Source organism: Erythrolamprus reginae, chromosome 6 (assembly GCF_031021105.1).
Source record: "Erythrolamprus reginae isolate rEryReg1 chromosome 6, rEryReg1.hap1, whole genome shotgun sequence".
Classification (NCBI taxonomy): Eukaryota; Metazoa; Chordata; class Lepidosauria; order Squamata; family Dipsadidae; genus Erythrolamprus; species Erythrolamprus reginae.
Genome location: NC_091955.1, coordinates 93,408,695 through 93,431,278, shown reverse-complemented (window position 1 = coordinate 93,431,278; position 22,584 = coordinate 93,408,695). Strand labels below are relative to the sequence as shown.

Here is a 22,584-nt window from a genome sequence, read left to right as displayed (position 1 = left end):
CATGCGGCCCCATGGTAAAATTAATTGCCCACCCCTGCTCTGGATGAAGAAATATTTCCCTTTATTTGTCCTCACTTTCTTACCTGTGAGCTTTAGGGAGTGTCCCCTTGTCCTAGTATTGTGTGATAGAGAAAAGATTTTTTTCTCCACCCACCTTTTCTATCCCATGCATGATCTTATACACTTTGATCAAGTCACCTCTTCAATGCTGTCTTTCAAGGCTGAAGAGACCAAGGCGTTGCAACCTGGTTTCATAAGGAGGCGGCGTGGGAGTCAGGGTCAGGGTCAAGACAACCTGAGAGGTCTGAGTGGAAAGAGGGAATGGAGCTATTGGGGGAGAGAGAGAGAGAGAGAGAGAAAGGGAAAGAGAGAGAAAGAGAGAGCGAGAGAGCATCTGGGCCGGCCGTCAGCCCTCGGATGGAGAGTCAACAGCCCCCAGGTCTGGAGATGGCTGATGAGGAAGAGGAGAAACAGCTGGGTCCTGTGCCTGACACCCAGATGAGCAGAAGGCAGAAAAGAGGAGTGGAAATCCATGGGCTGATCCTTTGGACAAAAGAGCCACACTGCTAATGAAGCCCCATGCTAGCTCTGGGGATATGAGTCAGGGGACAAGATAAATAGATGGGGCAGACAACCATTCCTCTTCTCAGATGGAGAGCCCCCAAGTCTGGAGGTGGCTGATGATTAAGAGGAGGAACAGCTGGGTCCAGTGCCTGACATGAAGATGCACTGAAGGCAGAGGAGAGGAGAGCAGTGGAAATCTATGGGCCGGTCCTGGGGAAGGAAGATGCCACCACTGCTAGTGAAGCTCCATCCTAGCTCTGGCAATAAAAGGCAGGGGGTGGAGATGAATAGATGGGGCAGAAAACTAGTTCATCTTCCTGTTAGCCTGAAGGAGAACCTTTACCGGGGCTGCCTAATAAAGGAACCTTTTGAATTCACTGCAGAGGATTTGCCGTGTTTGGAGCTCTGGGTCAGAACAGGGAGTCGCTTCAAGTCTTCTTCTCAAGGCAGGACCTTCCGTCCTCCTGGTTGTCCGGGAAGACACGGTTGTGCAAGGATCTCGTCAATGGTTGCAGTCTCCACAACTTGTAAGTTGCGAGTAGGGAATATGTAGACGCAATGCCAGCGCTGTCAGCAGGGGCGGATTGCTCCTACCGCTGCTACTGTGTACGCAGCTTCGGGTGTCTTGTGTGCTTATGCGTGCGTCCCAGTGTGTTTTTGCTCCTGCGCATGTGCAGGAAGTATAATCTCATGGGGCAACGAGTGTGGGAGATTTCGGCAATTTTTTTGCTTTGGCGCATGCGTCAAAGCAAAAAATCACCGAAACCTCACACGCGCACTTATCCCCTCGCGAGATTTTGCTTCTTGCGCATACACTGAAGCAAAAACACACCGGGGGAGGCATGCACACAGAGCTCAACTTTTGCTACTAGTGTGGCGTCCTCTACCGTTCCAGTAAGAATTCAGTACTGACTGTCAGTCACGTGACGCTGCCTGCCTGAGTCGGCTTCTGCTTAAAGATGCATCTTTCGCCGGTCGTTGCTCAGGACATCAATTTCTCCATGATGGGGTTGGTAAAAGAAAAACTCCTAAACATGTTTTGGTCCATGCTGTTGATGAGGGTCCGGTCTCCGACGGAGAGGCGGGGGTTTTCGTTGAGAAATTCCTTGTCGAAGTTGCTGCAGTCCCCGGGCGATTTCTTTCAAGGAGAGAGAAAATGGTGTTAGACCCGGATAAAAATCCTCTCTATCAGCCAATAAAGAGGGAGATTCATTTATTTATTTATTAGATTTGTATGCCGCCCCTCTCCGTAGACTCTGGGCGGCTAACAACACAATAAAACAGTTCATAACAAATCTAATGATTTAAAATTTAAAATATTTTAAAAAACCCATTTATTAAGCAGACATACATACAAACATACCATACATACATTGTATAGGCCCGGGGGAGATATTTCAATTCCCCTATGCCTGACGTCAAAGGTGGGTTTTGAGGAGTTTATGAAAGGCAAGGAGGATGGGGGCAGTTCTAATCTCTGGGGGGAGCTGGTTCCAGAGAGTCAGGGCCGCCACAGAGAAGGCTCTTCTCCTGGGGCCCGCCAAATGACTGGTTTATCTGGTTTTTGTGCATGTATGACTGTAACTTGTTGCTTATATCCTAAGATTTTTATTAATATTGCTTCTTCATTGCTTATTTGACCCCTATGACAATATTTATTTATTTATTTATTTATTTATTTGTTTGTTTGTTTGTTTGTTTGTTTGTTTATTTATTTATTTGTTTGTTTGTATGCCGCCCCTCTCCGTAGACTCGGGGCGGCTCACAACAGTAACAAGAACAATATAAGAACAAATCTAATAATTTAAAAAACACTAAAAACCCCATTATTAGTTTAGTTTAGTTTAGTTTAATCAGATTTGTATGCCGCCCCTCTCCGCAGACTCGGGGCGGCTCACAGCAACAGCAATACAAGACATTAAAAGCAAACACACACACAAACATTCCATGTATAAACTGTATAGGCCCGGGGGAAATGTGTCAATTCCTCCATGCCTGACGGCAGAGATGGGTCTTAAGAACTTTACGAAAGGCAAGGAGGGTGGGGGCAGTTCTAATCTCCGGGGGGAGCTGGTTCCAGAGGGTCAGGGCCACCACAGAGAAGGCTCTTCTCCTGGATCCCACTAAATGACATTGTTTAGTTGACGGGACCCGGAGAAGGCCAACTCTGTGGGACCTAACCGGTCGCTGGGATTAAGTGATTAAGTGTTGTACCACAAGATTCTTGACAAATGTATATTTTATTTTATGTACGCTGAGAGCATATGCACCAAGACAAATTCCTTGTGTGTCCAATCACACTTGTCCAATAAAAAATTATTCTATTCTATTCTATTCTATTCTATTCTATGTATTGGTACTGGGCTGTATCTAGTACGGGCCATACTATAGTATGGTAGCAAAAATGGAGATGCGCACGCATCTCTTCATCCCCGGTGCGCATCCATGTGAGATTTGGTTTCTGCACATGCGCAGGAAGTTAAATCTCGCACAAGAATGCTGACGTGTGTGAGATTTCACCAAATTTCGGTGGTTTTTGCTGGAAAAATTGTCAAAATATCATGCACGTAAGCATCCTCATGCAAGATTTCACTGCATACGCAGAAGGCAAATCTCATACTGGAGTGCAAGCGTGCGCCAGATGCTCTCGCGCCCACACCAGTAACCGGGAGAGCACCAGTAGCGCCAGCGATGGGGAGCCCTTCACTGGTGTATATGTTTTGTAAACTGTAATAAAATTATTTGAAACCTCTCTCTCCCACAACAGAGAGCATTTCCTGAATGTAAGTGGCATGGGGCAGGGGTCACATAGGGGCATACATAAGTGCACTGGTGTGCCTAACGTCCCCTGTCCAATTGTTTTTCCTTTATGTCATGTATCCTATATATTTTCTTCCTCTCATATACTTTCTCTTCTATATTACATATTATATTTATATATACTACCCAATGTCTATTCTCTTCCATATGTATTGTGTATTGGATAAAGAATAAACAAACAAACAAACAAACAAACAAACATTCATTTTATAAATGAATAAATAAAAATATGATTGGGCTGCATTTTTTTTTAAAAAAGAAGAAAATTAAAGTTTTTAGAAAACCATTCAATTTTTGTTTCATTTAATTTTTTTCATTTTAAAAAAATAGGTAAAGAATATTTGTTTCTCTTTTTTGGAAAGAGGGTGACATGCCAGGAGACTCAAATTAGATATTTTTTTAAAATTTTTGGCATGCCGAGCCCAACATGTTCACCCTCAATGCATTGGCACAATCAATGCAGTGTGCCAATGCACAATCAAAGTGGCATGCACCAGTAAAGCCACTCTCACACACCCACACCACAGGCTGCATTTGCAGATGCTTACCCTGGTTATTAAAGTCTCGTGTTGTGGGTTTGCATTAAAAAAACACAGAGGTGAGCTGGGATTGCAGTTAAGAGAAAAAATTACCAAGTTTAAGCTTAACTAAACTCAGTGTCTTGTGTGAAGGCACCTGATTTGATTTGGTTAAGCCAATTGTATGAATTGTATGAATTCACACCCGAACTTAACTCCCCCCTGAGTACTAAACATCTGGCTAGGAATGTCCCCAAAATGCTATTTCTAAAGGCAACTGGACTTCCTTTGTTTTCCTTGAAGCTTCTTCAGTTTGGTTCAGAACTGGGGAAGCTTCTTGGATGGAAGTGAAACGTCTTCAAGGAAAAACAAAGGAAATCCAGTTGCCTTTTGAAAAAGCACCTTTGGGACAACACCTATGACCTGGATGACTGAGAATCTCCATAGACATCTGATCGGGAATGGTACTTTTTAAAGCATTGGATGTATTTATATTATTATTATTTATTAGATTTGTATGCCGCCCCTCTCCGAAGATTCGGGGTGGCTCACAAATTTATATTTAGTTGCATTGGTGAGACCGATGCCATATAAATATAACTAGATACTGTATTTTTGGCATGAGGTCCACAGTGGTTACCGTATTTTTTAGAGGATAAGACGCACATTTCTCCCCCTAAAACTGAAAATTTGGGTGCATCTTATACTCCAAATGTAGCTTTTTTTTTCCAGCCCCAAAGTTCTTCCTGGCTGTTACCAGTTTGCAAGCTTTTTCATTGCTACTCTCTCTGAATAAGTTTTTTTTCCAGCCTAAGTCTTTACAGGCTTCCCCCCCATTGCTACTTGCTCCAAAGGAGGTCCCTCCCCCCAGTCCTAAGTCTTTGCAGGCTTGTTTTCATTGCTACTCCCTCTGAAGATTTTTTCCCCAGCCCTAACCATGAGATAAAATACTGTGCTGAAGCTGACCAGACTAAGGAATGCTATCTCAATGGTCTAAACATACTGTTAAGATATTTATGAACTGGAAGAGGCAGTGGTAACAAGGTTAGCCAATGAATAAGCCATAGCAACAGAATCAGCCAATAAGAGATACCCACTTCTGAGTCTGTGCCCAGAATCGAAATTGGAATCCGCTCAGAACTGAAAGCTGCTTGTGTTTTGCTTTTAACTGTGGCTACATTGAAGAACTCTGCTAATTGTATTGTGAATATATATATTATTGTGCTTGTAAAAAAAGTTATTGAATCCAGATGATGTGTGTGCTTGTGGTTTTGATTTTGCAGCAAACATTTAATACACACACAAATAAATTAAAGTAAAAGTGGCTTCAGAAAATTATGAAGAGAATAAGGAAGAGAGTCAAAGAAACAATTCTCACCACGATAGGCTTGAAAGGTGGATCTATTTCTCTCCTTTCCAAAGCTTCCCAAGTGATTTCTTGAAAGAAGGCATGTTGTCGAATATTCCCTCTGGCTCCCAGCCGCCTCTCCGGCTCTCGAACAAAAAGCTAGAAATCGAAAAGTCGAAGCATTTTAAAAAACCCGGATAAAATTGGGAAACATTTGTGTCAGGCCTGGAGCAGGGGCAGATTCCGGTCAATGCCGCTACCGGTGCATTTTCCATAGATTTATGTGACCCTGGTGTGCATGCATGCACGCCTGAACAAGATTTTGCTTCTGTGCATGTACAGAAAGAAGCCACCGTGGCACCTCTTTAGAAATCTCCTAGGAGGAAACAGGTCCAGAAAAGGCAGGGAGAAGCCTCCATGGGGCCTCTCTAGGAATCTCCTGGGAGGAAACAGGTCCAGAAAAGGCAGGGAGAAGCCTCCATGGGGCCTCTCTAGGAATCTCCTGGGAGGAAACAGGGCTGGAAAAGGCAGGGAGAAGCCTCCGTGGGGCCTCTCTAGGAATCTCCTGGGAGGAAACAGGGCTGGAAAAGGTGGTTTCCTCCCCGTTCGGACCGGTTCGCCTCAACTGGTAACGACCCACGGGTGATGTCACGATGACATCACTGAACTGGATTGGTTGGTGTCGGTTTGTGGGTGTCGCCACCTTTAAAAAAAAATTAATTTTTTTTAAAAAAAAATCCTTCTGAGCATGCTCAGAAGCCAAGATGGCGATTGCCATCTTTCTTTCTGCTTAGGGTCCTCCCCCCCGCCCCGATTTTCCCCACAAAATTAAGCCGCATCCACAGAGTGGTATTAAAAATTTGGAACCCACTCCTGCTTGGAAACCTGAGCATTTGCTCCCTCGCTAACAAATGGCTGTAAAGAGTAAGAAAACAAGTCTCTTTAGATCTTTATTGGTATATAAACTGCTCAAAAAATATAAAGGGAACATTTTTAACAACACAATATAACTCCAAGTAAATCAAACTTCTGTGAAATCAAACTGTCCACTTAGGAAGCAACACCGATTGACAATCAATTTCACCTGTCGTCAGCACATTCAACTTTGTACAGAACAAAGTATTCAATGAGAATATTTCACACATTCAGATCTAGGGTGTGTTCTTTGAGTGTTCCCTTTATTTTATTTTTTTGAGCAGTGTATATCATTGGTTTTCTCTCTACATACAATATGTGCTAAAATCTTAAGGTAAAGAATTTAGGTTTGGGTCATTCTTCTTCGTGACAGTCCCTCAGAAATTGAAACTCTGCTATCATGTCTCCCCTAGTCCTTCTTTTCATTAAACTAGACATGCCCAGTTCCTGCAATAATTATTTATATGTTTCAGCTCTAATCCCCTAATCAATTCTGTTCTGCCCGCGTGTCTCAACCGCCCGTAATTACAGAGTAATTAGTCCAGGAAGACACACACCACATGATAAAAGGAAAACCCAAAGGTTTTTATAAACAGAAAAAACAGAAACAGCTCCCTTTTTAAATGTCAAAGGGATTTTCTGGTACACACAAGGCACAGGTTAAATGCAATCCAATTGCTCACCCAATAACTGGGAAATTGAGTCCAATTCTAAAGTCCAGAGAGTCCACACACAATCTTGAACAGCACAAAAACCATGATCTTGACGAAACAATGAATCAGATAAATTGCCATGAGGCTAAAACACCAGGCTGCACTTTTATCTGTAGCACTAATTAGAGCAGCCCCACCCAACCACAGGTGGCCTCATTTTCTCTTGTAATAGTCCTTCAGTTGTTGTCTCCTATGCATCACTTTACGCATGCGTGGATGTGTCATTAATTCTTTTTCAGAATCCAGGGATGATACAGATGATTGATCTCCTCCTGGGCTGTCTGCCAAACTCCCCTCTTCCCTGTCACTCACGCTTCCTTGGTCAGAGGAAGCTTTGTCGGCAGATTCCATCGGGAGCAAAACAGGCCTGCGGCATGTGGATGTTTCCCCCACATCCACCTGCACATTCTTTGGGGCAGGAGCTGGGCCAGAGCTAACCACAACACAATTCTCTGAACTTTTTCTAGAGTCTCAACCTCATTGCGGCCTTCTCCAGGTCTGTCTGCCAAACAATGTTGGTTGGTGGGAACTCGGGGAAGAGCCTTCTTTGTGGCGGCTCCAAGCATGTGGGATCAACTGCCCTACCGATTTTCCGGAAAGCTGTTAAGTCCTGGCTTTTCCGGCAGGCCTGGAATTAGATTTATTGTAATGTATGCATGTTGCATGTTTTTGTTATGATATTATCATTTATATTACATTGTTAATTTTATTTTTACTGCATTTTTATTATTGTTGTATTTATGACTGTAGTTAGCCGCTCTGAGTCCATTTTGGAATGAGCAGCATATAAATACAATCAATCAATCAATCAATCAATCAGTAATAGGTTGCTACTGGTGGGGTAGGCGCCGCCATCTTTTTTTCTTCAATTTTTCACATTTTCTGTTCTGTCTGGGTGCCCCCAGACTTCAACACCAACTGGAAAAAGCAGCCAGACACGCTGGTAAAAGCAAAAGCACTTTATAGTTTGAAAAATAAACACAGAGAAAAACCTGTTCTTCCCAACAGGCAGGCTATGAGACTTCACAGCAGAGTCCTAATGGCCAGACAATACAGCAGACTTCTTGCTGGCACACCCACCACTGTAGAGAATAAGACCCACACCTTTCCCCCCCAAGGTTTCAGTATTCAAAGTCACAAACCAGAATTCCAAGACGCCAAAGATCACAGCCAGGTCCCAGGACTCCCAAAGATAATACTCCACAAGCCAGGAAGGGTGGGTCTGCCTTTTCAGCCTTTCCAGAGAGCACCACACCCAAACCCAGCTGTTGCCTCTTTAGTGCTGAAAGTACCTGGCTAATTGTCCCCTTCGTTGTGTTGCTCTTCTCTGCCGGAGATCTATGATTGCTTGTGCATTTTCATCTAAGGAATCCAGGCTGCTTCCTGGGGAGAGCTCCCCCGAGGGGGACTCTGGCTGTCCTCCCTCTCCCTCAGCCTGAGATTCCTCCTCCCCGTCTGCCTGAACCTCCTGTTCCTCATCCTCCCCCTCTGAGCAGGAAGCCGGCAGAGGATCAGCCGTTCCCTGAGGGGCCTCAGATGGAATCACAACAATTTTCATATTCAAACCCGAAACACCCCTGTTCTGGTATAATGGAATCTCCCAACTTCACCTTTACTAAGAGGTCTCTCGCAATTTTGTCGAGCCAGCGGGGGTAGAATGGGCTATCCATGCGGATGGACTGGAAGAGCTGTTCTTCATCCTGGCCATGGAAGGGAGACTGGCCAATCAGCATCTCGTATAGAAGGACCCCAAAGGACCACCAATCAACAGCCAGGTTGTATTTCTGCCCAAGAAGGATCTGCCGTGGGAAAGAGAAGGGAGAGTTTGGGGTGGGTGAGAGGTTGGTGGGGGGTCTCCTATACCTTTCTTCTATTCCTATATCTCTTCTTCTATTCTTTCATTGATTTGTTCTATTACTATATCTTCCTTTCTGTTCTTTCTTAGATATATTTTACTATGAGTATGTCCTCTATAACCTTCATCATGTATTTTACTATGTGTATACCCACTAAAACCCTCATTATGTATTGGACAAAATAAATAAATAAAAAATAAAATAAATCCCCTGTCTTTTGGCATGTGAACCAAAAAAGGTTTGACATCACGGTCCTATAATATTCTGGGCAAATTGTTGTCCAATCTTTTCTTAAAAGCCTCTATTGATGAAGTACCCACAGCCTCTGGAATCAAGTGAATCATACAATTACAGTGGTAACTCTACTTACAAACTTTTCCAGGTAAGAACCAGGTGTTCAAGATCTTTTTTTGCCTCTTCTCAAGAACCATTTTTCACTTAAGAACCTGAGCCTCTGAAACTGTAACCGGAAAAGGCAGGGAGAAGCCTCCGTGGGGCCTCTCTAGAAATCTCCTAGGAGGAAACAGGGCTGGAAAAGGCAGGGAGGAGCCTCCGTGGGGCCTCTCTAGAAATCTCCTAGGAGGAAACAGGGCTAGAAAAGGCAGGGAGGAGCCTCCGTGGGGCCTCTCTAGGAATCTCCTGGGAGGAAACAGGGCTGGAAAAGGCAGGGAGAAGCCTCCGTGAGGCCTCTCTCAAAATCTCCTAGGAGGAAACAGGTCCAGAAAAGATGGGGAGAAGCCTCTGTGGGACCTCTCTAGGAATCTCCTGGGAGGAAACGGGGCCTCTACCCTCCCTGTGGTTTCCCCAATCGTATGCATTATTTGCTTTTTCATTGATTCCTATGGGAAAAATTGCTTCTTCTTACAAACTTTTCTACTTAAGAACCTGGTCACGGAACGAATTAAGTTCGTAAGTAGAGGTACCACTGTATTGTACATTGTGTACTAAGCACACAGCCCTTAATAACTCTGCATCGTTCCCAAGAAGGATGGGACATGTTTTCGAACATCGAACATCAGAGTTGGAAAAGACCTTGGTGGTCTTCTAGTCCAACCCAGTGCTTGAGCAGCATACGCTATACCATTCTGGACAAATTGTTATCCAACATCTTCTTAAAAACCTCCAGTGATCGAGCTCCCACAACTTCTGAAAACAAGCCAGTCTATCGATTCATTGTTCCAACTGTCAGGAAGTTTCTCCTTAGTTGCTTCTCTCCTTACTTAGTTTCCATCCATTGCTTCTTATCCTACCTTCGGGGGCTTTGGAGAATAGCTTCACACCCTCTTCTTTGTGGTAGCTCCTCAAATATTGCTATCATATCATCCCTGGCTCTTCTCTTCCCTAGACTCGACACATACCCTATTCCAGCAACAATTCTTTATATGTCCCTTTATTTTGGGTGAACAAAGAAGCCCACCTACCTCGGGGGCAATATAGTCGGGCGTCCCACAGAAGGTGCTCGTTTTAGCGTCTCCTAACATGTTCTCTTTACACATCCCGAAGTCAGCAATCTTGATGTGGCCTTCTTTGTCAAGGAGAACATTATCCAGTTTGAGGTCTCTGAAAGGGGATGGAGGGTTAGAGGGAATGGGACTTTTTGCCTCCTCCAGTTGGATGAAGCTCTTTCCTCCGCAGCAACTGATCGGCCTCTGCCTTCACTCCCTCGCCCAAAGGCCCCTAGCTCTTGGCCCCAGCCCTTTGGTCACAAAAGTCCACCTTCAGCCACACTTGGGACACTTCGCCACCATCCAATCAGAACGGTTGTTACAAAATGCTACTTTTGGAAGGAAAGAATGGGACCAGTTTGCTCTTTCATACACAAACATACACATTGAATGATAAAGATGGAAGGGACCTCGGTGGCCATCTAGTATGACCCCTCTTCTCAGTCAGGAGACTTACAGAATGATAGAGAGAGAAGGGACCTTGGTGGCCCTCTAGTCTGACCCCCCTTCTCATTCAGGAGACTTGCAGAATGATAGAGAGAGAAGGGACCTCAGTGGCCATCTAGTCTGACCCACCTTCTCATTCAGGAGACTTACAGAGTGATAGAGAGAGAAGGGACCTCGGTGGCCATCTAGTCTGACCCATCTTCTCATTCAGGAGACTTACAGAATGATAGAGAGGGAGGGGGCCTCAGTGGCCATCTAGTATGACCCCCCTTCTCATTCAGGAGACTTACAGAATGATATAGAGAGAAGGGACCTCGGTGGCCATCTAGTCGGACCCATCTTCTCATTCAGGAGACTTACAGAATGATAGAGAGAGAAGGGACCTCGGTGGCCATCTAGTCTGACCCCCCTTCTCATTCAGGAGACTTGCAGAATGATAGAGAGAGAAGGGGCCTCAGTGGCCATCTAGTCTGACCCCCCTTCTCAATCAGGAGACTTACAGAATGATAGAGAGAGAAGGGACCTCGGTGGCCATCTAGTCTGACCCCCCTTCTCATTCAGGAGACTTACAGAATGATAGAGAGAGAAGGGGCCTCAGTGGCCATCTAGTCTGACCCCCCTTCTCAATCAGGAGACTTGCAGAATGATATAGAGAGAAGGGACCTCGGTGGCCATCTAGTCGGACCCATCTTCTCATTCAGGAGACTTACAGAATGATAGAGAGAGAAGGGACCTCGGTGGCCATCTAGTCTGACCCCCCTTCTCATTCAGGAGACTTACAGAATGATAGAGAGAGAAGGGGCCTCAGTGGCCATCTAGTCTGACCCCCCTTCTCAATCAGGAGACTTACAGAATGATATAGAGAGAAGGGACCTCGGTGGCCATCTAGTCGGACCCATCTTCTCATTCAGGAGACTTACAGAATGATAGAGAGAGAAGGGACCTCGGTGGCCATCTAGTCTGACCCCCCTTCTCATTCAGGAGACTTGCAGAATGATAGAGAGGGAAGGGGCCTCAGTGGCCATCTAGTCTGACCCCCCTTCTCATTCAGGAGACTTACAGAATGATAGAGAGAGAAGGGACCTCGGTGGCCATCTAGTCTGACCCCCCTTCTCATTCAGGAGACTTACAGAATGATAGAGAGAGAAGGGGCCTCAGTGGCCATCTAGTCTGACCCCCCTTCTCAATCAGGAGACTTGCAGAATGATAGAGAGAGAAGGGGCCTCAAAAGTCCCTTTTTGGGGGCAGGCAGTAGTGGGCTGCTGCATGGACAGTCCAGTATTCAGTCCACCCTAAATAGTCCCCTGCCACTCTAATCTTTTATTTGGAAATGGCAAAGTTTCAGGGTTTTTTTTTAAAAGAAAACAATCCTTACCTGTATATGATGCCTTTAGAATGAAGGAACTGCAACCCACAAATAATTTCAGCAGCATAGAACCTATAAAATGTGGAGGCATTCATTTTATTATAACAAGAACCAAAGAAGAATCTTGCTGGCTGGCTCAAATGACGTGAACAATGATATTTCATTACCACTACTACTAATATTTGTTATTGTTTCTATTTGTCTACTCAATCTATGAAAGCACAGAATAGAAATTAGTTTCTAGCGAAGGGTTGTCCCCTGGTAGGCACATCAAAAGGTGAAGATGGAGGTTATAGATACAGGCACACGACTTAGTGTGCTGTCAGTCTATTTAGAATTTATTGCGTAATGGATGCTGGTTGGCTGATTATGTTCCATGAAGTCATTGTTGAACTCATAGCAAGAACACAGGCAGATTTTTCTCCAAATAGAAGACTTGCAGTCAGAAAACCTGTTGGAAACTCTTAAATTTCACAACATATCACAGACTTAAGCATAGTTTCAACCAGGGGTGAAATCGTCAAAATAATTATCCTCTGAATTATCTATGTATATAAAAGATACGAGTCTGCGGAGAGGGGCGGCATACAAATCCAATAAATAATAATAATAAATAATAATAATTATCCATTATCTATATATTATGCAAAATAGGCAATCAACAAGCCCAAAGGGAAATAAAAAGACCAAAACACTTTTCTACCAGTAATCACTATACAGATGAGCATTGATTTGCACCAAGATTATTATTAATAATAATAATAATAATAATAATAATAATAATAATAATAAACAACCAACTGGTGATGAAATACGAAATCCAGCATATAGTGATCTCATTTGCTGTGTTGTATTGACATAATAATAATAATAATAATAATAATAATAATAACAACAATAACAACAACAACAACAATAACTTATTACACTTGTATACCACCCCTCTCCGGAGACTAGGATTAACCTGAGACCAACAATCAAGTAAACAACACCCCATTCAAGAAATTACCAACACAAGCTGACAATAAATAGCTTAACTAAAGAAACCCCAAAACTGCTCAACCAATAGGACAAGCCACTAAATATAAATTGAAAATAAACTCCATTTCCCTACTAGCGCTGATGATGTTACTTAGTTGGGTAAGGAAACTTCTGCAAGAAAACAACCAAGCTCAGAGAGCACCAGGAACCCCATAGTTCAGACCCCTGAGCTACAAATATTTTCCATTATTGACAGAAGAGTTTAACAAACCCAGGCTCACCTCACCTTGAACATAAGAACATAAGAAGAGCCATGCTGAATCGGGCCCAAGCCCATCGAGTCCAGCATTCTGTGGCCCACAAATTGTCCATGGGGATCTTGAGCAGAAAGAAAAGGCAAGACCCTGCCTTTCCCTTGACCCCCAACAAATGGTAAAGGGAATCCTGCCTGCCTCAACCAACATAGAGGCGGCACATGGACATCCATTTCAATAACCACCAATACACTTGGATACCATGAATCTGTCTCATCCTGCCTTGAAGCTATCCAGGCTGACAGCTGTCACGACCTCTTCTGGAAGGGAATTCCATCAACCAAGGACCCTCTGGGGGAAGAAATATTTCCCTTTATTTGTCCTCAATTTCTTACCTATGAGCTTTAGGGAGGGCCCCCTCGTCCTAGTATTGTGTGATTGAGAAAATATTTTTTCTCTATCCACCTTTTCTATCCCATGCATGATTTTATACACTTCGATCAAGTCACCCCTTAAACGCCGTCTTTCAAGGCTGGAGAGACCAAGGCGTTGCAACCTGGTTTCATAAGGGAGGGGCTCCATTTCCTTGATCATTCTTGTTGCCCCTTTTTTGCACCTTTTCCAGTTCCATTCCCTCCTTCTTGAGGTGCGTTGACCAGAACTGTACACAGGACTCCAAGTGTGGTCTCACCTTGCTCGGTCCATTTCAAATTTGTGGCAGTTCTGAATGTGGAACATTAGGTCTCCTCCGTTGAGGTACTCCATTAGGAAGAAGAGGTTCTCCTAGCAGGGGACAAAAGAATGCCCATTAGTATTGGGGCAAAAGCTCTAGAGCAGGGATGGCGAAACCTTTTTTGGTTTGTGTGCCAAAAGGCAGTGTGTGCTTGTGGTAGCATGCACACACACAGCTATACATGGCATCGGATCAGCATACATCTGGGACCGCCTTCTGCCACACGAATCCCAGCGGCCGATGAGGTCCCACAGAGTTGGCCTTCTCTGGGTCCCATCAACTAAACAATGTCGTCTGGCAGGCCCTAGGGGAAGAGCCTTCTCTGTGGCGGCCCCGGCCCTCTGGAATCAACTGTCCCCACCCTCCTTGTCTTTCGCAAACTACTTAAGACCCACCTATATCGCCATGCATTGGGGGAATTGAGACATCTCCCCCAGGCTTTTTTAGTTTTATGTATGATATGTGTGTGTTGCATGCGTGCCCTCCGATATGGCTACATGTGCAACCTATGGCACCTATGCCATAGGTTCGCCATCAGGACTCTAGAGCTGGTACCTCTGTGATTTGGACAAAGTGGTTGATTGATTAATGTATATTTTTAACCTTAGTTTGGAAAGTGCAGAAGACGTGCGTGAGAAACGGGTGCTCCCAAGCCAGCGAGAGGACGCGCTTCTCCACCATGGTACATTCGATGTCGTCATCCATCAGAACCACCTCCTTCTTCAGGGCTTTCATGGCGAAAAACTGGTTTGTGGTTTTGAGTTCGACAAGGAAGACCTGGAGCAAAAAATATCACCAAGGAGCAGGTTAGACCAGGGGTCACTGGGACCTCAGGGACTACAGTAGTACCTCTAGATACGAGCTGCTCCACATGCGAGTATTCCAAGTTACGAGCCACGATGGGAGCGAAATTTCTGTTCCAGACCCGAGCTCAAATTCGGGATACGAGCCGAGCTTCCACTAGGTGGCGCAAGAATCCTTGCTTCTGGTTATCTCCGTGGGGAAAAACAAAGTCTAAAGCCATTTGTTCCAGATACGAGCTGATCGACATACGAGCTCCGTTCTGGAACGAATTAAACTCGTATCTAGAGGTACTACTGTACTTAGACTTATATACCACTTCATAGTGCTTTTACAGCCCTCTCGAATCCTACTCTGATCGGAACAAAGAAGCACCCGCTTGCAAAATTCACCCCCCCCCAAAAAAAGCTAGATTTAAGAATGATTTGTACAAAACAGAGTCAGGGCACCATTCCCGGTCAAATTGGTTAATAGATAAAAGCTGCTGCGGCTGGGAGCCAAATCTAATTTAGACATTGTTTTAAACACACACTCACGAATCTTCAGGTTTTCCTCAGACAGCTGCCTCTCTGCCCGATGAACTTAAAGGGATAACAACAGTTTGCCAGAAAAGCATTTCTGGAACCCCGGATCTAGGATCTCTACCATTACAAATGTTGAAGCTCCACACCTATTTACCCATAAATCCTCAATTATATACTGTCTGGGTGTGGTCAACTAGGTATATTCCCTGTCTAGACTCACCTTCTAGAATTTTTCCCATAAAGATATTCCTGTCTGCTTTGTGACCTTCTGACCCGGGCATCTATTAGGGGCTCCTGGTCCCCAATGTCTCCCTTCTCCTCTGAATCAGACATTACGATCATTGGGGTTTCTACAGTTTCTGGTGGTTCCCCAGGTTTCTCAAGTTCCAATTCTCCCTCACTCTCTGACTCAATTGTCAAGAACACTGGCCTAGGATACCAAGATGGACCCAGATCATCCTCCTCAAAATCTGTGGACCACTCGCAACACTCACCATCACCTTACCTTGCCAAAACTTCCTTTCCCCAGTGTTCTGTGCAAGTAAAAATCCTCAATGGTTAACTTTGGCAATTCTGCTTGAATGTCTTTCCTCGGTTCCAGTGGAGAATCAGAAACCGGGATGTCATCCGCTGGAGATTCCCAAGAAATTCCTTGTGGTTCTATAAAGGATTCCAAGGCATTTGTGTTGAAATATCCTCATTTTTTAAAAAACCTTTATTCCATCCCTTAAGGCAGTCATACAACATGACACTACACAAGAAGTCTCCAAACTTGGTAATTTTCAGAATTGTGGATTTCAACACTCAGAATTGCCCAGTCTGTCATGCTGATTTCCTGGCATGTAGCAGCAGCAGCAGCAGTAGTAGTAGTAGTAGTAGTAGTAGTAGTAGTAGTAGTAACAATAACAATAACAACAACAACAATAATAATATAAAATAATAAAATAATAAAATAATAATAATAGTAATAATAATAGTAATAATAATAGTAATGGTAATAATAGTAACAACAACAACAACAATACAGTCCTAGACGCTTGGGAACTGTTTGACTTGTGATATTGTGATAGGAAATCCAGCATATCAATCTTGTTTGCTGTGTATTACTGTTATTATTATTATTATTATTCTTCACAAAAACAGTAATACACAGCAAACAAGATTGATATGCTGGATTTCCTATCACAATATCACAAGTCAAACAGTTCCCAAGCGTCTAGGACTGTATTGTTGTTGTTGTTACTATTATTACTATTACTATTATTATTACTATTATTATTATTTTATTATTTTATAATTTTATATTATTATTGTTGTTGTTGTTGTTGTTGTTGTTGTTGTTATTGTTACTACTACTACTACTGCTGCTGCTGCTGCTGCTACATGCCAGGAAATCAGCATGACAGACTGAGCAATTCTGAGTGTTGAAATCCACAATTCTGAAAATTACCAAGTTTGGAGACTTCTTGTGTAGTGTCATGTTGTGAATAATAATAATAATAATAATAATAATAATAATAATAATAATAATAATAATAGTAGTAGTAGTAGTAGTAATAGTAATAACAACAGAGGGGTCTTGGAGGTCTTCTAATCCAACCCCACAAATTGATAAAAGTTTCAATTTGTGTCTTTGTGTGTGTGTGATTTAATTAAGATCAACACGAGATATACAGGTAGTCTTCGACTTACAACTGTTCATTTAGTGGCCGTTCAAAGTTACAACACTGAAAGAAGCAACTTATGACCAATTATTCACACTTACGACCATTGCAGCATTCCCATGGGTGGCCATGTGATCAAAATTTAGACGCTTGGCAACGGACTCATATTTATAACGGTTGCAGTGTCCCAGAGTCATATGATCCGCTTCCGACAAGCAAATCCAGTTTCCCTTAACAACCGTGTTGCTGTACTAACTTAGGAATTGCAGTGATCTGCTTAACAAAGGTTGTGAAACGAGGCCCAAATTCACTGAACGCATGTCTCACTTAGCAATAGAAGTGTTGGTTTCCATTGTGGTCATAAGTCGATGACGACCTGTATAGGCCAGAGGTAAGAAAAAAATTCTACTACCTAGGAAAACATGTTTAATAAGATGAAATACCTTTTCTGCCTGTTGGAGGCACAGAAGGGCTGAGTGGTTCCTCTTTCACGCAGGAGATTTCGACTGGTCCTTCTCGTAAAATCCGCTCTGAATCACGGAGACTTCGGGCCTGAGTCAACACAAAACATATAAGGGTGAAAATATAAAAAAACCGAATGCATCTGTGCAACACGTTTTGATGTGACACCACTGAAGAAATGAGTGGGAAATTGAGGGCCCCATTTGGACATTATCACTTAGGGATGTATCACTATAGTTGCCAGCAATTTAGACATTAATAACTGTGTGTTGCATTATTTTGAGGGGACTGCACATTTACACAGTTATACAAGCTGTATACTGACTACTTTACATTGTAGCCAAGTGTCATTTCTTCAGTGTTGTCGCATCAAAAGATATACTTAAATATTTACAAAATGTGAGGGGGAGTACTCACTTCTGTGACATACTGTTACTCTAAGTCAGGGATGGCAAACCTATGGCCATATCTGCTGGCACAAGAGCTGTTGCCCTAGCTCAGCTCCAACCTGCATGTGTGTGCCGGCCAGTTTATTTTTGGCTCGCACCGAGGCTCTGGAAGGGTGTTTTCTTCCGAAAAGCTTCCAGGGGGATGGGGGAGGGCATTTTTATCCTCCCCCACCAGAAGTTGGGAAACAGGCCACTTCTGGCCTCCAGAAGGCCTCCAGGGATTGGGGAAAGATGTTTATGCCGTCCCCAGGCATTTAATGATGGGTGTGACCACTCATTCATGCATGATGGCGTGCCTACACACTCATCACTGCTCAAAGTGCTATGGCTATTGCTACTGGACTTCAACTCCCAGAATTCCCTATGAAGAGCAGGCAAGTTGTCTCTTCTATGACACGTGGACTTCAACTCCCAGAATTCCTGAGCTAGCATGATTGGCTCAGGAAGTCTGGGAGTTGAAGTCCACAAGTCATAGAAGAGCCAACTTTGCGTACCCTTGGGGCCTAGTCAAATGCTTTTTTTTTTTTTTGCCTCCGCTACGGGAATCTGTTGTCTGGAGGACCATGTCAACCAAGCAGAGGTTGCTACTTACTGCTGCTATCGGTACGATGTGTGTGCAGCTCTGTGATGCTAGCATGCGTGCACAGGTGCCCCAGTGAGATATTGCTTTTACGCATGCACAGGAAGCAAAATCTTGTGATAGGGTATGCGCGCGAGAGAGATTTGGGTGATTTTTTTGATCCCATGCATGTGCAAAAGCAAACAATTGCCAAAATCTCAAACACACACGTGTCCTCAGATTTTGCTTACTGTGCAAGTGCAGAAGCAAATTCTTGTTGAGGAACGTGAATGTGCTGGCAACGGTGCAGCTCCATTTTCACTACCGGTACGCAGTGTGGCCTGTACCGGCTAGCAACCCAATACTGATGTCAACCACAAAGAACTCACAGTGACTGCAAAACGAAGACATTTGCCATTCATTTCCCTTCCTTCCATCTTTCTTTACAAAAACATCTCTCAAGACGTCTCACTTACTCACCTGTTGCCTGCTTTCGATGAGCGCCAACGCTTCGGCCATGAGTTTCTGGTTCACGCCACAAAGATTGGCCACTTTGGTCTGGCACTTGTGATGGACATTCATCATGCAGGCTGCAAGACAGAGACCAGATCACCCAGTCAGATCTCCGGGTTGGAAACTGCTCGTGGGACATATATTGTGTTCTTTTGCTCCAAATTGAAAGTACTGCTTTTCTAACATTTTATTGCTAAGTTGTTCACTGCCTTCATGGGACGTAAACATTAGCAAATATTGGATTGAGAGGTGGGAAGTGGAAAAGGAGAATAGCCGGGGGGGGGGGGAGGCTCCTACAGATAGCCCTCAACTTAACAGCGGTTTGTTTAGTGACCAAAGTTACAATGACACTGAAAAAAATGGGACTTGTGGCTGTTTTTCACACTTACAACCATTGCAGCATCCCTGCTCATGGGTTCAAAATTCAGACACTTGGCAACTGACATGTATTTTGATGGTTGCAGTTTCCTGGAGGGATCATGTAATTCCAACCACCAAAACCGAAGGGAAAGCCAGCATCGTTTAACAACTGTGTTACACATTGAACAACGGCTGCCCTTTAAAAGTAATTTAGTAACTGTGACAAGAAAGATCATAAATCAGGGCAAAACTGACTTTAACCGATGTCTTGCTTAGCAATTTTGGGAATTGTGGTTGTACATCGAGGACTATCCATAGTAGGGCTGAAATCAGTAATAGGTTTCGCTTACCTTTGCTACCGCTTTGGAAATATGCGTGCACAGATTATCTGGGGTGATGTGCGGGAGAGTAGGCGGAGCCTCCTGTCGCCGTTACGGATTTGTCCAAACCAAGGCGAACCGATAGCAATCCACCACTGGCTGAAATGTCATGCTGCTTATCCCCCAAAGCATCACCTATCATAACTCACCATCGCATTTTAAACCCTGTCGTGCCAGGCCCCAAAGCAGCGTTCCACAATGGTCACAGAAGGTGGGGCTTTTATAATTGTACACTTTGAAGCGATGGGGCATGTCGATTTTAAACCTTTCCTTGTGGAACTGGAAGAAAAAGAAGGGGGAATGAGGTTTAATACGTCCCCATAGCTTTGAACTGGTAGCTGCGATTTTACAATGTTGTATATATGCCCAAAAAGCCAACACAGTTTTAGGCTGCATTAACAGAGAGATAGAATCGAAGTCATGTGAAGTGTTAATACCACTTTATAATGCCTGGGCAAGGCCACACTTGGAATACTGCATTCAGTTTTGGTTGCCACAATGCAAAAAGGATGTTGAGACTCTAGAAAGAGTGCAGAGAAGAGCAACAAAGGATTAGGGGACTGGAGGCTAAACCTTTTGAAGAATGGTGGCAGGAAGTGGGTATGTCTAGTTTAAAAATACATTTAAAGAGGAAAGACTAGAGGAGAGATGATAGCAGTGTTCCAATATCTCAGGGGTTGCCACAAAGAAGAGGAAGTCAAACTATTCTCCAAAGCACCTGAGAGTAGAACAAGAAGCTATGGGTGGAAACTAATCAAAGAGAGAAGCAACTTAGAACTAAGGATAAATTTCCTGACATAACAATTGATCAGTGGAACAGCTTGCCTCCAGAAGTTGTGAATGCTCCAACACTGGAAGTATTTAAGAAGGTGATGGATAACCATATGTCTGATTGGACTAGATTGGACTAGAAGACCTCCAAGGTCCCTTCCAAGTCTGTTGTTGTTGTTGTTGCTGCTGTTGTTGTCAGTATTAGTATCAGTATTAATATTATTAAAAGAACTGGTTTGCTAAGACTGACAAAATAAAATCAAGGTTATCATAGCCAAGTTTAGTCTCTGTTGCATAACTCTAGCTACCAAGTCACAAAAGCAACACAACCCCAAACCTACCATAGTTTCTCTACTGTTAATAGCCGATCCAGTACATTTTGCAATAACTTTGTCAATACACTTCTTGTGAATCGCAGCATTGCATTCTGGGGAAAAAGAGAGAGACCCTTTTCACTTAAATATTTTTTTACAGGTGACACAGAAAGATCACAACACGAATTACAGACTTTTACATACTATTGGACAGAAATACAGCAAGGTGGGCAAAGGAAATAATTCCGTTTAATCCCAATCGGGAGTGACCACTAGGTTTGGACAACAAAAGCCAAGATGTCATCTAAAGAACAGGCAGAGCTTTTGATGGTACCCGCTTGGTCCCTATCTTGGCTTTTTTGAACATATCCAGCAGAATCCCTGGGCCACCCGGCAGCACTCAAGAGGAAGAACCATAGTTCCCTCTAAGATGAGCAGTGAGCAATCGCTCACTTAAAAATCATCATCAACTCAGAGTTTTCCAAACCTGCCCAGAAGCCGAGAGGGAAAGAGTGAGAGGGAAGGAGAGAGAGAGGAAGAGAGGAAGAGAGAGAAACAGATAGAAAAAAGAGAGGAAGGAAAAGAGAAAGAAAAAGAATGGGAGTAAGGAAGAGAGAAAGAAAATCAAAATCTAGTTTGAAACTAGCTCAACTATTGAAGTGGCATTTTGATATTGATAGAGTTGCCCTATTATGAGCTCCCTGTTATAGACACACAATACAGTATTTTATTTTGAAATTCTCTGAGGCAAAACAGGGTGGGTTTTTTATTTATTTGTTTGTTTGTTTGTTTGTTTGTTTGTTTAATATTTCTGTGCCACCCAGTCCCAAAGGGACTGCCGCTCAGACACTATACTTTTCCGCCCACCCCCCAAAAAAATTAGAGGGAGCACTGGGAAGAACCATCAAAACAAATTCCTTTCCCGCTTCTTCTCGGAGAGATTAATTCAAAACCGACTTGAAAACCTTGTCTATATAGTAATCCCTCGCTACTTCATGGTTCATCTTTCACGGATTCGCTATTTCATGAGTTTTCAAAGGGGGCTTAAATCCATTAAAAAATTTAAATCCATTAAAAATTTATAAAATTCTTCTACATTACTACTGTACTTTATTAAAGAAACTGGTAGGATATCCCATGCAGTTCCAGCTGAGAAACATTATAGAATGACTGTTTAATGCAAAGGGTGGGTTTTAAAAGTCCAAATACTCGTTAAATACATAAAAAAATACCTTTCCTCTACTTCAGGGAAATTAGTTTTTCATGGGTGGTCTTGGAACGCGTCCCCAGTGAAAAACGAGGCATCACTGTAGTGGTTTAGGGGAGTGATGGTGAACCTTTTTTGTTTTATGTACCAAAATTGGGTGTGTGCCTGTGCTAGTTTGCACACATGTGGCCACACCCATTCCCTCCCCCCATGCATTCGCACCAACTACACTGCCCCTGCACACACACACAATTCCCCTGTCCACGATCATGTGCACAGGCTTCACTGAAGCCTGGCACGGTGAAAAAACGGCCAAATGGGCAAACTGGAAGTTTGGAGAAACAGACTTCCTGTTTGCCCGTTGTGCTGTTTTTCGCACTCCGGAGCCTTCAGGGAAGCTTCCTGAGGCCACGGAGTGCAAAAAACAGCACAACGGGCAAACCGGAAGTCTGTTTTTCTGAACTTCCGGTTTGCCCATTGGGTCATTTTTTTGCACTCCAGGGCTTCAGGGAAGCTTCCCTGAAGCCTCCGGAGGGCAAAACGGCCTTCTACAAGGGAGAAAATCAGCTGGCAAGCGCATACATACACACTGGAGCTGACATAGGGCAATGCCTCACATA

The 22,584-nt window shown here is 43.6% G+C and overlaps 1 protein-coding gene across 2 annotated transcripts in view; it reads right to left on the bottom strand.

Annotated features, from left to right (window-relative positions):
* Positions 1 to 322: 322 nt before the first annotated feature.
* The window catches only part of PRKCQ (protein kinase C theta), a 46,470-nt gene continuing 24,208 nt past the window's right edge, over positions 323 to 22,584 (bottom strand). For both annotated transcript variants that reach the window (XM_070754450.1, XM_070754451.1), the window contains 12 exons: positions 20,785 to 20,870; positions 19,822 to 19,951; positions 18,900 to 19,009; positions 17,393 to 17,501; positions 15,791 to 15,945; positions 14,564 to 14,737; positions 13,919 to 14,010; positions 12,002 to 12,064; positions 10,156 to 10,294; positions 8,489 to 8,677; positions 5,281 to 5,409; positions 323 to 1,702 (listed from right to left, as the gene is read on the bottom strand). In XM_070754450.1, coding sequence (XP_070610551.1) covers positions 1,547 to 1,702; positions 5,281 to 5,409; positions 8,489 to 8,677; positions 10,156 to 10,294; positions 12,002 to 12,064; positions 13,919 to 14,010; positions 14,564 to 14,737; positions 15,791 to 15,945; positions 17,393 to 17,501; positions 18,900 to 19,009; positions 19,822 to 19,951; positions 20,785 to 20,870 — 1,532 coding nt within the window. In that variant the 3' untranslated portion in view covers positions 323 to 1,546. The remainder of the gene's footprint in view (positions 1,703 to 5,280; positions 5,410 to 8,488; positions 8,678 to 10,155; positions 10,295 to 12,001; positions 12,065 to 13,918; positions 14,011 to 14,563; positions 14,738 to 15,790; positions 15,946 to 17,392; positions 17,502 to 18,899; positions 19,010 to 19,821; positions 19,952 to 20,784; positions 20,871 to 22,584) is intronic.